At 33.3% G+C, this 17,945-nt stretch overlaps 1 protein-coding gene across 1 annotated transcript in view; it reads left to right on the top strand.

The window, feature by feature from the left end:
- SNCA (synuclein alpha) overlaps positions 1-17,945 on the top strand; it is a 108,745-nt gene that overhangs the window by 4,348 nt on the left and 86,452 nt on the right. The window contains exons 3-4 of the mRNA XM_063108742.1: positions 4,283-4,324; positions 9,828-9,970. Of these exons, the coding sequence (XP_062964812.1) occupies positions 4,283-4,324; positions 9,828-9,970 (185 nt within the window). The remainder of the gene's footprint in view (positions 1-4,282; positions 4,325-9,827; positions 9,971-17,945) is intronic.

Raw genomic sequence — 17,945 nt, 5'->3', positions numbered from 1 at the left:
AGCCTCATAAAAAAAGTAATCTCATTCCTTAATAAGAATATATTTTTGGGGCCGAGCCCGTGGCGCACTCGGTAGAGTGCTGCGCTGGGAGCGCAGCGACGCTCCCGCCGCGGGTTCGGATCCTATATAGGAATGACCGGTACACTCACTGGCTGAGTGCCGGTCACGAAAAAACGACAAAAAAAAAAAAAAAGAATATATTTTTGCAACTACCTTTTAACTAATTGAAGAACTACCATAATTATCAGTGCTTTTAAAATGTTTTTTCCTCTTTTTATGATGTCTGTGTACACAAATTTTCAGTCAACATGCTTCAATTTAGTAGACATAAGTTTCCTCAATCAAATTACTCAGAGGTAAAGGGACACGAAAATCATCTACATTGTATATTGATCAATTTTTTTAAAAAAGCAGAAAAATGTAATTATCTTTATATAAAGCCAAGTATAACAACAATAAATGCAAGAACATGATGTTCTTAAAAACTCTTCCAATGCCACTCTGCTCAATAAGCAGCAGTGGTCTTCAGTGTGATTGATATCAGACTCTCAAGTCACAATATGCTTCTCTTCGCCAAGTTGAGAAAGTCAACATAATACGCACAACACAGTAGAGCTGAGTTCTTGCAGCTCCCAGGCATTACGTCTGACCTTTCCACTCTGCATCCTTGTGAGATCATGCAAGACGATACAGTGGCTGTTGGCCACCTCAGCTCAGAGCAGCCAGCACCTATGGTGTCCCTCCAGCTTTTAGTCTTGCTAGTCTCATAACTACTTGGCACTTATTTTGTAGCTATATCTTATCAATTACACTTATCAGATCATTCATGCATTATAAATCGTCAATTACAGATTACAATAAAAAATTATGTCAGCAAAGAATAGGTGATTGGTTTGATACATAACAACCTAATCAGGACCTTCATTTGTCTCTGATTCTAGATACATTCCATGATTTAACCAAAGGTCAAATTCTCAGGTACTACTGAAGCAGAGAAGAAAGACCATAGACCAGCCATTAAACATTTCTTTCTACTAGTCATTTTTTAAAAAATATGGGGTGGAGTGGGTAGGGTGAGGGATAGAGATGGGAAATATTATGTTAAATACAAGCCACTATTATTATGCATGTTTCCAGTATACACAAATTCCAGTTACCACAGCTAATTAAATAACACCAGTACCCTAACAACATAATTCAAATTTCTGTTACCACAGTATGTAAACTAAAAGTAATTGCATAAATTACAAATTTTACTGCTAGCTATTCAGCCCCCAAACCATTACGTAAATAACAGAAACCCATTATAATTTAAGACCAAATTATGTCACTTCTTTCACAGTTCATTGGTGATTGGTCACTTCACATCTGTTAGTTCATACAGACAGCAACTCCCATATTTGTGATGCCTCTTTGTCTCTCAGCGGTAAACCCACGTGATATTTTACTAAAATGCATAATTGAAAGAGGAAACTGGCCAACAAAGATGAAAGTGCAGCAAAGAAATGAAGTGAAATGTGCTGGAAGCAAAGTTTCAATCAAACGTAAATTGATTTATAGAAGAAATAGCCGACTGTGAGGATGTTGTCACTGCTGCAATTCAAGAGCCTCTAGATATGCAGCCAAAGGAACTTGTGGGAAATAAATGTAAGAACGTAAATGGGAAAGTGGTTGTGAACATAGGGTGAAAGTGTCCCAGAGGAAGTGGTGCTGCAAAAACACCTCATGTTAAAGGAGCTATCCAAGATATCTCATGACACTGAAAGTGCAAAAGGTAACATTTTGGAAGCTAATCTAAACTTAGAAAGGAGAATGACAATTCTGTAAGACATATAAAAGATGCCCACTCCATGTGGGAAGTTATGCAGTGAGGAAAAGGCAAAACAGTGTTTAAACTACTCGATAAGTTTCTTGAAAAGAAATAAAACACTCTAATTCTTAATATTTTAAATTATAGTACTGTATCCTAAATAAACATTAGTTTTGGTATTTTTTAAATTTCCTCATATATTTATAAATGACTAAGAATTTTTTAAGTTTTGACAAAAAATTTTAAAGGTCATGAAACAATCATAATTTTTACCACTGATGAGTCATAATTTTTCTCATTGATTATTAAGATTACTTACCACAGCTTCAGCTCAGCTTGCACAGTCATTTTATAATCCCACAGTATCATGCAAAGTAAGCTTTGCCTGTAAAATACACACACATACATATATATATATATAAAATACTATCCTGTGTCCTTGAACATATTTAACAAGTGCACAATTTCATCTAGATGACTTTTATAATTTGGTTATTTGTCTTGTGCTTTAAGCTGCAAATCTCTTTACAAATATTGTATGTGAATAACAGTAATTATAGTTATCACTTATGAAGTATTTGCTATGTACAAAAGAGTTTTAAGAACTTTGTATAAATTATTTTCCTTGATCTTCATATTGACCCAATAACATATATTTGATTATTTTACAGTGAAGTGAAGATTTAAACCCTGACACTCTGAACCCAGAACCTACATTCTTAACTACAAAGCTATAGTTTATTGCATGTTTTATTTTTATTGGAAGTCCTTAAATATATTTAAGTGGAAAGTTCTTAAACATTTTAGAATCATTTTCTTAAAAGAGAAAACTCTTCTTGGCTGTTTTGTACTGTACAGGTTTAAATATGGTGCATGCAAATTTCACTTAATGTCAAATTTATGTATGTTTATGAAAATATTCAATGAACATTTTCAATAAGATCTTGTATTTTTATTTAGATCATGTTATTGATCAACTTATTATTGAGATCATAAAAATGTACTTCTAAATTTGAACAAATTTGGACCCAGAGACTACCTCAGTTCAGTATTTCTCAAAATTTGATCCATGAACTACCTGCATTAGGTCACGAGAGTTGTTAAAAATGCAAATATCTGCTCTTTATATTGGCTGAATATTTGGAGCTCTGACTCTGGTCAGTATTTTTACTAGCACTCCCACCCAAGTGATTATTCTATACTTTACGGTTTTAAAAACCAGTTTCTTTGAGAATAATTAATTAATCTTATCTATTAATTTTACTGAAAAGGAAACTGAGGCTCCCTTACATTTTTTTCCTTGGTTTTAAAAGGTGTTTACAGTTAATCCTTGTATAGTTAGTAAGGAGATTTTAAAACTTAGTGCATTTTAAAACTGAAGGTTTTTAACTATCTTAACATTCACATATAGGTTTAAATCATTCTCAGTTTTCATGTTCTCATGTCCTTATACTTTGCTATGTCTTGATACAACTACATTATTTGAGTTAAAGGGTAATTTTCAAATGAATCTCCAATCTATTGTTGTTATTTTCTTCAAAAACATTTTACTGTAATTAAAAACTTGTGTGAATTACACTAAAAATACAACATTAGAGAGGATATGAATGAAATTGTTAAACTTAGTTTTAATAATACATGTAATAATTATTTGTATACAAGTTTAGTAATGGTCAAAGTTTGGAGAAAATTCTTACCTTGCATAGAGACCTAGTTTGTCGTTTTTTTTTTTTTTCTTTCGTGACCGGCACTCAGCCAGTGAGTGCACCGGTCATTCCTATATAGGATCCGAACCCGCGGTGGGAGCGTTGCCTCGCTCCCAGCGCAGCACTCTACCGAGTGCGCCACGGGCTCGGCCCTAGAGACCTAGTTTGAATGTGCTTATAGCCTGTTATTACATGTGTAACACTAGGCAAATCACTTAACTCTGATTTTTAATTTCTTCATATGTAATGAGCATAATACACTTACATTAAATGGATGTTATAAAGATTAAATGAGATAAGATGTAAAATGTTTTTTACATAATAGGTGTTTAACAAATGTTAATACCTTCTTTCCCTCTCCCTTCTATTTGTGTTTCATGGGTTAACTAATCTCTCTGTTGTGCTATACTTTTAAAGCTTCTACAGTTTTGAATCCAAAATAATCTTCTCACTGAGCTGTAGTGTTATCTCACTTTTTTCCTCTTCTGTAAGTTAATATGTTAAGTGGGAAGCAAGGGGATAAAAGTCATCATTTTGTGCTAAAATTTTAATTGAAGAGAATCTCCTGTTAACTTCGCTTTCTTGTATTTGTTGTAGTGGTTAAGGGATATCTTCATTTAAATTTTTTTTCTTTTTGCCTCCTGAGGATATTATTATATATGGGCTCCTGAACACTGAGATTTTTTAATGTGTTGTACTTAAACTAGCAAATAAGCAATATAAGTCCAGTTTGAGAATTATGTTTTGAATTTGTTTCTGTTTGTAGGTTCCAAAACCAAGGAGGGAGTGGTTCATGGTGTGACAACAGGTAAGCTCCATGAGGCTTACATCCAGGGATGATGTTCAAAATGTCTAGTAATCAGGATGGCCCCAGCATTGGTCATTCAGAATGCAATTTAAAATAACCTTTGTGCCTATAGAGGAGCATTTTAGGGGAATATCAGCCTTGTTTAACCTTAATTATTTATAAAGTATTTTTGAAAATGTAGGTATTTATTATACATAAATAGAACATATTTAATTGCCAAGAATGATGACTTTGAATTGACCCACTGTATTTAATTTATAGTAGTTTGGTATTTGAGTATTCTGACCTACAATGTACTGGCAAACTACTAGCATAAGGAAAAGATAAAGATTGTCACTTTTCAAAGGATTAAAGTAAAATTTTCTCTAGAGTATAATAAAATGTTCTGACCCTAAACTATATTGATTATAATATTTTCTTGATGATTCAGAGTACATTTTAGGGAATACCCTTGGGGTGATCAATAAATTATTTATTGTATTTATCTTTATTTGACTTAATTTTACCAAGAATTTGAATAGGTATATAAGAAGATTTACAATAAAGAAATAGCAAAAATAATGAAAATGATGATAATGATGATGATGAGAAAGATAAGCATGACAGTGATGGAAACAGAAAAATCAAAGAAGAATTAAAATGTAACAAATTATGTATCCATAGTCTTGCTATAGTTGAGTTTCATGTTGTACATACTTCATTCTTCCTTATAGGTGTGGTAAAACAAGAGATACAATCAGAAATAAAATTCACATGATCAGAATGCATTAGACATAATACAGCCTCATAAAAATAACATGTTCCTACCACCAAATTATAAAATAAAAATGGGGAAAATGAAATGGGAAATCTTAATACAGTCTTGTGGATCAGACCATGAATGCTAGAGTCAGACCTCCTTGGCTCAAATTTCTGCTTACCCTTTATTAGCTGTATGATTTTCTGCAAGATTCTTAACCTCTACGTGATTTAGTTTCCTTATCTGTAAAAGAATTGAGTGAATTAATGTACACAAAGCACCTAGAAAACTGAAAGCAAATAGTATGTATTATATAGCTGTTACTTATTGCTTTACAGTGGACCTTTCTTAGGCAACATTCTTACAGCTAACGGAGAAAAGTATTTTATATGACTTTTTTAATGCATACTTTTGATAAAAAATGAGAGTGTAAAAATAAAACAAAATCCTTTGAAACTGATTCTGTTAGAAGCTAATTATGCAGCTTTCGTTTGCTCTGTTGCAATCCAAAATGTAATGCAGAGAACTAGGCAAGCAAATGGACTGTGTTGCCTTCTAGGGACCTTCTATCAGTATGATGATATAAAGCATGATTTTCATAAGAATTGGATAGCAGACAGTTGAAAACTGTAGTATCTAAAGAAGGCCAACCTAGATTAACGGGGTTCTGTTTTGATAGTTGAGGGAGAACCCGTGTGGTTTAGAAAGTAGGTGAGCAAGTGCAAGGTTCTGAGCCTGTGTAAAAATTAAACAGCCCAGCTAATACCGTCATCTAATGGAAGCCACTGAGATGAGCTGCAAAGAGTTTAAGTGTGTGTGTGTGTGTGTGTGTGTGTGTGTGTGTGTGTGAGGGAGAGACAGAGAGAGAGAGAGACTGAAGTTTGTATAATAAAGCAACATTTTACAAAACATTTTCTGAAGGACAGTAGCCCACAAGCTTGTGTTCCCATGGTTTTATAATGTTGGGAAACTTTGCATACTGTATCTTCACTTTAGCATATTAAAGAATCTGAGATGTCCTACAGTGAAGAAATTTGTATAACCTAGTTTAACCCAGGGGTTTTCAAGCTTATTTAACTATTGTAAACTTCTTGCAAAAGTTGCTAGGATCAAATCAAACTAGTGTTCCATGGAAAACTATGGGAAATGGTGCTAAGCCCCAAGAACGTGATGATTTTGGCATGGGCGATGTTTACAGCCATTGCATCAGTTAACCACCCTGGCAGTAGTAAAGTATCAAAAATGTTATCAAAACTAGTCTGGCTATGAGAAACATTGGGAGAAATCAACTGCAATAAGTACTATTCTTCTACCATGTTAGAGGAATGAATTACTTAATTTGTTGAGTAGGATTATTTAATATAAAATTCTATATTTCAATTATGAGGACAAAACGTTTGAGATTATTAGATGGTTAAGGAGAGGGAGAAATGATTGCTTATTATGCTTGGTCTAAAATGTTTATTATGGGTATGTGATAAGTGCTAAATAAATGTTATTTATTAGTGTTATTAATCTTAACACAGGGAAGCAAGAACCTATTATATAATATATAATATTATCTGCTAATGATAAAAGAACAATTTCCCCAAGATTCAGCCCATTAGCTGTTTTTGCAGAGTGTAGTTTCCAGTAAATTTATGCCAGGAGATTTCTACCTACAAAATCCAAGGAAAATAAGTTCTCCTAGGTAGATAATCTCAAGGTAAATTCCAGAAAATTCTGCCTTAAATCCTGGCATTTTGATCTCCAGAAATTATTATTTCAGTTGTCAACTTGATACATCATGTTTATGAAAATGTAATTGGACTTACTGAATGACATGTCTTCAAAGGTGCTTTCAAACATAAATTATGATATAAACTTACTTGTTTGTTTTTCATACAAGCATAGTGTAAAAAAAATCCTAATATTGGAGATTTTCTGAAGGTTTTGATTCTTATAGATAGAAATTTATTACATCATCATGAACAAAACTAATTTTCAACATATCATAAATTAAATATCCTTTGTAGATTGTTTGAATTTTATTTTCCTCAAATCCATCATTTGTATACCAATTCAAAGGTACATCTTTTTAATTTTATAATTTTGTTTAATATCAAAATTTAGATTTACTTTATCTATTCTAAAAGCTGTTGCCACATTTCCTTTTTGGAATTTTATTTTTAACTTAGTTAAAATCAAATATAAATCTAATTATTGAAGTTAATGTATACATTAAAGATAGACAAAATTACTTTTAGTGTATTCTGAATTATTCATTGAGTATCTACTATGAAATAATATAAAGAAAATAAAGCAAGATCCCTGATTTTAAAGAACTCAAAATGGGGTGGTGGAGGTGGGCAGACATATTGGTAAATGAATAATTAAGGCCCATGTAAAAAGTTTGATAGCAGAAATATATCTAAAATTTTATAGGCTCACAGGAGGAGGAACAAAGGCCCTTGTTGGGAGGAGAGGTTTTTAACATGCAATGTTACATTTGAGTTGGCTTTTAACAAAAGAATTGAGTTTGCTAAGTAAATAGGAGTGAGATTTCTGGCCAGACAAGAGCTGTATGAACCAAAATGGGAAAGACTGACATACTGGGGAAAACATACGTGGGTTCAAAATATAGTGTCAATTGGTTGGGAGGAAAGTATCCTTTTTGATCCTGGTTATAAGGTCTTTTTCCCTTAAAAATAAATACTATTTATTAGATCCAAAATGTACTAAGTTGAGTGTCTCCTTTACTTTTGTTTTGTCACCCTTTGTTTGGAATGTCAGTGAAGAGAGAAACAGTTTAAAAGGCCTTAGATGGGGAAAACAGGGTCCCAAGGTCAGTGGAGAGACTACTACAGAAATCTTTTTAAATGTGTTTATTATTGCTACCTGTACACTCTGTAATTTTTTAATGTAACTAATTTATTATAATAATAAAACCTAATGAAATTATGATAATGTACGAAGTAAACTTTACTGTGCAGTAAAGCAATACATTAAAATTTATACCTATATAAAGGAATTTCTAGATACTGTAAAATTCATGGCTGGCAAAAAAACTACGAGTCTATAAAAAAATCAAAACCTATTTTGATCTTGCTTTGAGATTTTATAACAAGAAAATGTTCATTTCAAGAAAAATTTCTTATTCATGTTCTTGGAGAAGAAGAAAATGGCAACTTGAAGCACATGATTCATTCTTTTTAAAGGATCAACATTACAGAAATGTTCGAGGACACAGAATTTCCAGTATAGCTTTTCACTTGCATTTAAATTGAACTTTGAATTGTGAATAGCCGTTTCTCTTTAGGAGGCATGGGAGCTAGTAGGTAAACCTACAAAATTCTAGCCTGAAAGACAGACATAGGATAACATCTGCTGTGGACTCTTTCTGGTTTTAGGCTGTATAGCCACCTCAGGCTTTTCCACTTTGCCTGGAATAAAGAGTAAGCTTCTTGTCCTTATAGACTACTTTAGCTTCCATGACTTAAATTGTCTTTTTGAAAACGATTGTTTGATTATTAGATCTCCAAGTGGTGACATGAAATCTGTACGATATTTATGTGAATAGCACATATTTCTGACATGGTGTAACTCCTTGGGTTGCTCAGACTGAGACTTAACTAGAAAGTATAAAGCATAACAAAAAATGTATATCTTCATTTGCACCTAAGGGAGAATATCTCTCAAAATCCAAAATTACTGCAACTTGAAAAAAAAAGAATGAGTTTGTGGGGCAAAATAAATAGATAAGAGATGCGAGACCTGATGTTTTGTGGCCACAGATGTTTTAGAGGTTTAAATGAACAGTATTGTTTTATTTCTGTACTGACCTTGGAATTATTGAAACAGCAGAATCTCTTATCTTTGCTGCTTTTTCATAGAACTCTTCAGTTAATTTAAATAAATTTTTTTTATTGGAGTTTCTTTTATGTGATTGTATGGATATAATACAGAAAAATCGATTCAGCAGTTAGATATAGTTATAGGATGTTTTGGAGAATTTTTGATGTGAAATTACATCTGTTTATAAATCCAATCCAAACTATTTACATTATCTTCTCTAAATTTTTACACCTATTTAAAAAAATCTACTGAATCATCATATATTTTGTTTTATGAAAAGAAATTGTGTGATCACTACTTTCATACTGTACTTAAAGCCTAGCTCCTTTGTTCTCATTAAAGTTACTGAAAATCAATTTTATTATTAAGAATCTTTCAGTTAAACTACCTGAAATTTTATAAAAGGATCAAAGTTCCTTCATAACCATCCCTTATACTATTGTTTATTTCTGGTAGTAACATGGTGAACACGTAGATAAGCAGCATGTCTTGTGTTATTCAGAAAGCATGCTGAAAATGAAGTTGCTAAGTGAGATCAAAGAATCAGCACTGAAATTGAAATAAAGAAATGCATTTCACGCTGAGTCCAATTTAACTATAACTTCACCTGCAACCCTTGCTTTCTGTAAAGTTTTCTTAATATAAACCAAACCTAAATTGCTCACAGCTCTACATTCATGATCATTAAACTTGAAGCACCTTTTAACATCTGCCTGATTACAACAAAATATCTTAGCAAAAGTTCAATGTTTGACTGAACCACGCTCACTTAGAAATCTTGGTATCGTTTATTTCTTCTGACCCCTCAGTTGTCCATGGTGTGTGTAAATATAGGTATGTAGAAGTTGACGGCTAGTGGAAGTGGAATTATTGTAAATTGCCATCATTCCACGACCTTTAATCGGTTGTGTTGTTCTTCATTTATCCCAGTGGCTGAGAAGACCAAAGAGCAAGTGACAAATGTTGGAGGGGCGGTGGTGACTGGTGTGACAGCAGTAGCCCAGAAGACTGTGGAGGGAGCAGGGAGCATTGCAGCCGCCACTGGCTTTGGCAAAAAGGACCAGCTGGGCAAGGTATGGTTGAGTGGGTTTTATGTTATACTTACATTCTTGCGAGATCACGGTTCATGCTCGAGTGGGGGAGGGCTGTGTGATCCTACCCTCGAAAAAAAAAAAAGAAAAAATACTGCTTTAATATGGGTCTTGTTTTTGAGTTATTAACCCATACAAATGCCATGCAAACTGTACAATAATCACGATTGTTTCAATTTCTGGGAAAAAAAAAAGTCAATGAAATGAACAATGTAGTAAATGACTAAAAGGAACAGTGACATTTCTGAAAGAATGGGTGCTTTCATGTTAACTACGAATCTTGGAATTCCTCTTTGATGGAATAATAAATCTCTTTGTGCCTATTCTTAAATTTCCAAAATGAAGATCTTTTACTTGATTTCTTTATAGTGACATCATCTCCTCTTGAATGGAATGTTTGCATATCACATAACAGTTTCATTACCAAAAATACATTTTTGGGAACAGAGAGACTTAAAATGTAAGCCAACTAGAGATCATGGTTTTGGATGATTTAAAATTCTCGGAATTTTGACTTAGCCTTACTTGACAAGTATGGGACTCTAATAAGATTATACAAAAGACCCTACGACTTTCATTTTAAACATGAAAGTAATAGAATTTGAGGTGTCAACTGGAAGATGAAAGTTTACAAATTTCATGACCACAACAACAGGATGATTTTTGCCTTTTCCCTTCCACATGCCTTGCACATTCCACAAAGGTATGCTTTCCCTTCCACATTCCATGCATTCCACAAAGGTATGCTTGATTCGTTCAAGGAATACATTGAATGAATCAAGCATACCTTTGTCCTATCTCCTCCCTGTCCCTGGAAACCTCTTCCTCAAGACCATGTACTTGGCTTCCCCTCTTTCCTTCTCAGGTCTTTGTTAATGACCTCTTGTTGAGGCCTGCCCTGACCAATGTGAAATTGGAACCATTCCCCTCACTTCTGGTATTCCCAATCTCCTACCCTTCTACCCTTTTTCTTTTTTCTTTTTTTTCCCTTTTTTGCCAAAGTGTTTATCACTCTTAAAACTAACACATAAGTTACTTATTTTTACATATATTGTTTATTTTATTTCTTTCTTCTAGAGTGTAAACACCATGAGGGTGGAATATATTTATTCTATTCACTGATATTTCCCAAGTGTCTAGGAGAGTTCCCAACACATATAGACAATTAACAAATATTTATTAAATGAAGGATAGAAGGAAGAAATGAAATAAGTGAATAAGCAGAATGACTTTTATTTCTGGGTCTCTTAAAATCATATGTATAATATAAGAACAGTGGCTATTCAGTCATCCAAACGTGATCATTGAAATGGTTTTGGAATGGATATCCTAAAAATTGAGAAAGGAGCTTTATTTGCTTGCATATTACTCTTGGTTGTCTCCACCTCATGTAATCCTAAGTAGCAGCCTACCTTGATGGCCCATTAAAACATTGATGATAAAAAGGCAAGACTAAAAATCTGTGATATGTTTAGGTTTACCATGTGTAGTTACATTGTCTGGTGCAATTGATGCTAATTATGGAAAATCTAGAATGGGCTTCTAATGAACTCTTTAGCTAACACTTGAATGTACCATGTGCAGAATGTGCTTTTCAAATAATCTTATTTTTACTAAAAATTGTACTAATTCTTATTTTCCATCTGAAATGATAATTATATTTATAGCTATCTTACATTTCAAAAGTTAGGAGGGACCTCAAATATTATCACAGAGGCAATTAACCTGTTTTGTGTCCCAGACCCTTTTGACAATCTAATAGAAGCTACGAATCCTCTCCCCAGAAAAATCCATACTCACCTACACAGACCAAAGGGCTTAATGGGAAGTCCATCAACAGACCCCATGGTGAGAGCCCATGATTTAAATCAATCCCCTGATTGTACAAATGAGGAAACAGAAATCCACAGATGAGAAATAAGTAGTCCAAGGTCACACAACAAGTTGGAATAGATTGGATACCAGTAGTGCTTTTCACTTCTCCTAATACTTCCTTGAAACCTACCTACCTTTGGGTCTTAATAAATTGAATTATGGACAACCAGATATTAAGTGGAGCATTTTATTGCTTCAGAACATTGAGGAACTAAGGAAACATGTATCATCTTCTATTTGCCCCCATTTAAGGCATACAACATAAATTGTAAATGGATCATGAAAGTGTTCACCTTTTACAAAATTAAGCTTGCTTTTTACCCTTCTAAAAAATACTGCTACATATTTTAATGCTTAAAAGCAGAAATCTAAATGATTTGACCAAATTAGGCATTTGGAGATATTTCTTTAATGTGTATTCCATATTACAAATTTCTAATATAAAAATAAAACCATAAAACTAGAAATTGCAGCATAGCTGTGGAGAGAAACATTGGACGTGGAGTTAAAATGGCTGGTCTTCATCTCTTCTCTATCACTAACCTCCTGGATGACCTTTTGCAGATCTTCTAAGATCCTTTCTTATAGAATGAGGGACCTCTACCAAAAAATTGTTAAAGCCCAATTTAGCAATAAAATTCTGAATTTCTGTAATTCAAGGAATATTCTAATAAATGCCTGTAATTATGGCCATATCTATGGGATGCCAAAAAATCTACAGTTTAAATAAAATCATTGAATTTACTCATTATGAAATTTGAAATAACTTGACTTTTCAGACTCTGATCAACATGATCCTGGTGAATAGAAATAAGCTATTTCTTTTGTTGTTGTTGTTTTGTTGTCTTTATTTTTTTGCTTTAGCTGCTTGTTAGTGACCCCCTTGAACTGTCCATTCATCATTCAAGAAATAATGATTGCTCACCATGTGCCAGAAACCTTGGGGAAGAGGAATGTGACAAGTAGGGCCATTAGATATCTAGCTTGTAAAAGTGGATTAATGGCTACGCCATTCTCCTGGTGGCTGGTGCCTCTTTTTAAGATCAGGAATACTGCAGGAGGAGTGACGGCATTGGTTTTCACCCTTCATGCCCTTTGAGGGTATTTGGCCCACCACTCCCTGGTTGATGAAGAGGCAAACTTCCCTCCCTCCCTTTCTTCCTCCCTCCCTCCCTTCCTCCTTTCCTTCCTTCCTTTCTTCCTTCCCTCCTTCTGGCTCTTTTATGTTTTCTTATTTTCTTTTATTTTGTTTGAAACCAAGAGCTCTAGTAGCTCATTTTTATTATTTCTAAATTGATCCCTTTGGGACATGCTTGCTTTGGTGTACTCTAACTACCTTTGATGTTAAAAGAGAACTATTACCACAGATAAATAAATGGTTTTATTTCCAGCTTTACTGTGGTGTGATAAATAAAAAAATACATATTTGTGGTGTGCACATGATGCTTTAGTGTATGTATACATTGTAAAATGATTACAATAATCAAGATAATTAACATATCCATCACCTGACATAGTTATCTTTTTTCTTTTTGTAGTGACAACATTTAAGAGCTACCCAGCAAATTTCAAGTATATAACACAGTATTATTAACTGCAGTCACCAGGCTGTACATTAGATCTCCAGAACTTATTCATCCTACTTAACTGAAACTTTGTGCACTTTGACCAATATCTCTTCATTCCTTCCTTTCCCCAAGCCCCTGGTAACCACCATTCTACTCTCTGTTTCTATGAATTTGACTTTTTGAGATTCCACATAGAAATGAGATCATGCAGTATTCGTCTTTTTGTGCCTGGCTTATTGCGCCTTGCTCAAGGTGAAAATAATCTCCTCAAGTTTCATCTACATTATGGCAAGTGCAATGATATCCTTATTTTTTAAAGCTAAATAGTATTCGCTTGTGTACACACACACACACACACACACACACACGTATCACATTTTCTTTATCCATTCACTCATTTATGGGCACTTTGGTTTGTTCCATATCTTGGCTATTATGAATAATGCTGCAGTAAACATAAGAGTGCAGCTCTCGTTGACATACTGATTTAATTTCTTTTGGATATATACCCAGAAGTGAGATTGCTGGACAATATGGTAGTTCTGTTCTTAGTTTCTAGGAACCTCAACACTGTTTACCATAGTGGCTATACTAATTTACATTCCTACCAGCAGTGCACAAGAGTTCTCTTTTCTCCACAACCTCGTCAATACTTGTTATGTTTTGTCTTTTTGATAATACCCATTCTTACAGGTGTGAGGTGATATCTCATTTGATGGTTTTGATTTGCATTCACTGATGATTAGTGATATATCTTTTCATATACCTGTTGGCCATTTGTATGTCTTCTTTTGAGAGAGGTTTATTCAGGGCTTTTGCCCATTTTTTTAATTGATTATTTGTTTTCTTGCTATTTAGTTGCCTGCGTTCCTTATATATTTTAGACATTAACCCCTTATCAGATGTATGGTTTGCAAATATTTTATCCCATTTCATAGTTTGTCTTCTCACTCTGTTTGATTGTTTCTTTTGCTGCACAGAAGCTTTCTAGTTTGATGTAATCTCATTTGTCTATTTTTGCTTTTGTTGCTTGTGCTTTGGATGTCACATCCAAAAAATTGCTGAGGCTAGTATCAAGAAGCTTTTATCCTATGTTTTCTTTTAGTAATTTTACAGTTTCAGGTGTTATATTTAAGTCTTTAATCCATTTTGAGTTGATTTTTGCATATGGTGAGAAATAAGAGTCCGATTTTATTTTTCTGTATGTGGATAACCAGTTTTTCCAACACCATTGACTGAAGACTATTGTTTCCCCGTTGTGTGTTCTTGGCATCTTTGTTGATCAATTGTCAGTGTGTGGATTTATTTCTGGGGTCTCTATTCCCTTCCACTGGCCTATATGTCTTTTTTTTATGCCAGTACCATGCTATTTTGATTACTATAGCTTTGTAGTATATTTTTGAAATCAGGTAGTGTGATGCCTCCAGCTTTGATTACTATAGCTTCACTATGACTTTTTGTTCAAGATTGTTTTGGCTATTCAGTGTCTTTTGTTTTGGCTATCTGGAGTTCCATATGAATTTAAGGATTTTTTTTTTTTCTATTTTTGTAAAAAGGCCATTGGAATTTTGATAGAGATTGCATTGAATATGTAGAATGCTTTTGATACTGTGGACCTTCTGACAATATTAATTCTTTCAATTCATGAACATGGGATATCCTCCCATTTCTATCTTTTTCCTTCAGTTTCTTTCTAATGTTTTATAGTTTTCAGTATACAAATTTTTCACCTCCTTGCTTAAATTTATTTCTAAGTATTTTATTTATTTTTTATGATATTGTAAATGGGATTATTGATTTCTCTTTTGGATAGTTTATTGTTAGTATATAAAAATACTACTGATTTTTTTTAACTAATTTTATGTCCTGTGGCTTTTCTGAGTTTGTTTATTAGTTCTAACAGCTTCTTGGTAGTTTTTAGGGTTTTATTTATATAAGATTATGCATCTGCAAATGAGACAATTTTACTTCTTCCTTTATAATTTAGAGATTTTTTTTTCTTTTTCTTGCCTAATTTCTCTGGGTAGTACTTCCAGTACTGTATTGAAATTAAGTGGCAAGAGTGGGCATCCTTGTCTTGTTCATGATCGTAGAGGGAAAGTTTTCAGCTTTTCACCATTGATTATGATGTTTGCTGTGGGCTTGTCATATATTGTCTTTATTATGTTGATGTACATTGTCTCTATACTTAACTTGTTGAGAGTCTTTATCAGGAAAGGATGTTGGATTTCATCAAATGTATCTTCTGCATCTATTGAGATGATTGTATGATGGCAGTAGTAAGTCTTCACCTAGTAATAATTACTTTAAATATAAATGGATTATTCAGTCAAAAGACATTGAGTAGCTGAATGAGTAAAATAACAAGATCCAACTATATGCTGTCTACAAGAGACTCACTTTAGTTTTAAGGACACACACAGGCTGAAAATGAAGAAATGGAAGAAAATATATTCTGTGAAAATGGTAACCAGAAGTAAGCAGGAGTGGCTAGACTTATATCAAACAAAATAGACTTCAAGTCAAAAACTGTCACCAGAGGCAAAGGTTATTATATAATGATAAAGTGGTCAATTCATCAATAGAATATAACAATTTTAAATATGCGGACTCTCATCATCAGAGTACCTAAACATATAGAGCAAACAGTAACAGAATTGAAGAGAGAAATAGACAGCAATGCAATGGAAGCAGACTTCAATACCCCACTTTCAACAATGGATAGATGATGTAAACAAAATGGCAATATGGAAACAGCAAACTCAAACAACACTATACACCATATGGATCTAACTGACATGTATGGAACATTCCATCCAACAGCAGCAGAATACATATTCTTTTCAAGAGCACATGAAATATTTTCCAGGATAGATTACATGTTGGGCCACAAGTCTTAACAAATTTAAAAAAATTGAAATCATATCAAGTTTTTTTTCTGACCATAGTGGTATGACACTAGAAATCAAAAACAGGAGGAAATTGGAAAATTAGCAAATGTATAGACATTAAACAACATGTATGTGAACAACCAATAGGTCAAGAACTCAAAGGGATACCTAAGTGTGTTTGTGAATTTGATCATATGAATGAAGCCACCCTTAGTAATAATTTCTAATTATAAGATGTTAGATTAAAAGACAAATAGGATGTCTTGAATTTTAAGAATTTGTTTTCTCAAGCATTATTAGTGTCCGCATTTAATGCATCAGAATAATAGATCTTTTCACCTATATTTTTACCTGTGTGTGCACAAGATGTTATCAGTCATGCAATTCACTTTCTGAAGCTCATTCATTCCATTGGCATAGTAGAAACAAGCTAAAAATACATTGGCAGAAATTTTAAGTTCAAACCAACAGTGATGTCATATAGATAAATTTATGTTTCCCACTTCTATTGACAAAGAAAGATCTGCATGTCCCAAGAATATTGTACAAAAGAAGTAACTCAAGTCAGAGTTGTTCTGTAGTACCATTAGGTTTATAATGCAGAGCTAGTCACTAGAACGTTTGGTTTATCCCAACCCCTCAACAGTGCCTTGCATGTGGCTACTGATCAAATAAATCCTTGCTGAACAAATAAGCATCTCCTTAATGTTGTCTGAAATGTTCTAGAGGAGTTGGATTCTGAGGTTTTTACATTTTTGTAATTTTCTGGATTTTTAGAGAATGCAAGTCCTGAACAAATTGTGAAGCCACTGCCTGACAAATAGTACAGCACACAGCTTCATTATTATATCACATTTAGCACTGACCTACCTAAATGGAGAAGAATAGCTTTCATGCAAGAAACAAGCTTGAAATATCTGTAGCCTCAGATACTTGAAATACCCAGGTTTTGTGGTGTTACTTATTTTTCTTCATCAAAATAAAGTTCCTAAACAATGCCATTTTTGAAAAATTTGATCAGTAAGCATAAACGATTTTTGAAATCTTGGTTTCAAGTAGGTTAAAGTATGTATGTTTTGTAATTCTGCCTTAATCCATAAGAGTGTAGCTAACTAAGGGTGTGCCAGATGAATAAAACAGGCAGAATGAAAAATGACAGGTTTGACATTATGATCTATAACATTTAAGTATCCTTCTACTTATTTCCTTTGACTTACCAGGGCTGTCATGTTTAGCTTCATGCAAAATGTATTTTTAAACACTTGAGTGTTATGGACTCTCTGATTAAATGATTAATCAGATGATGTATGCTGCCATCAGATGAATTATTTAGTTTTGATTTCGCAAACAAGGCACAGGTTAGAGCCAACTGTTCAGATTTCTGTGAAGAAGGACACACAGATCATAGGCATAATCTTAATATCATTTATAAGAAGATAGTAATAAAAGATATCAAGATTAGTGAAATATTTTAATTTATAGTAAACTTTCTCCTCAAATGTTTAATAATGATTGATAAAATACATTGTCTGAAATAATTAGAAGTTTGATTGCTGTCTTTGTGCTTGACCACAGAAGATAACCAACATGACTGTTAGGTATATTTAAACAAATTAAAAGATT

The sequence above is a fragment of the Cynocephalus volans genome, chromosome 9 (assembly GCF_027409185.1).
Source record: "Cynocephalus volans isolate mCynVol1 chromosome 9, mCynVol1.pri, whole genome shotgun sequence".
NCBI lineage: Eukaryota > Metazoa > Chordata > Mammalia > Dermoptera > Cynocephalidae > Cynocephalus > Cynocephalus volans.
Note: the sequence above shows the minus strand (reverse complement) of the source record. Positions and strands in the feature narration are given on the sequence as shown.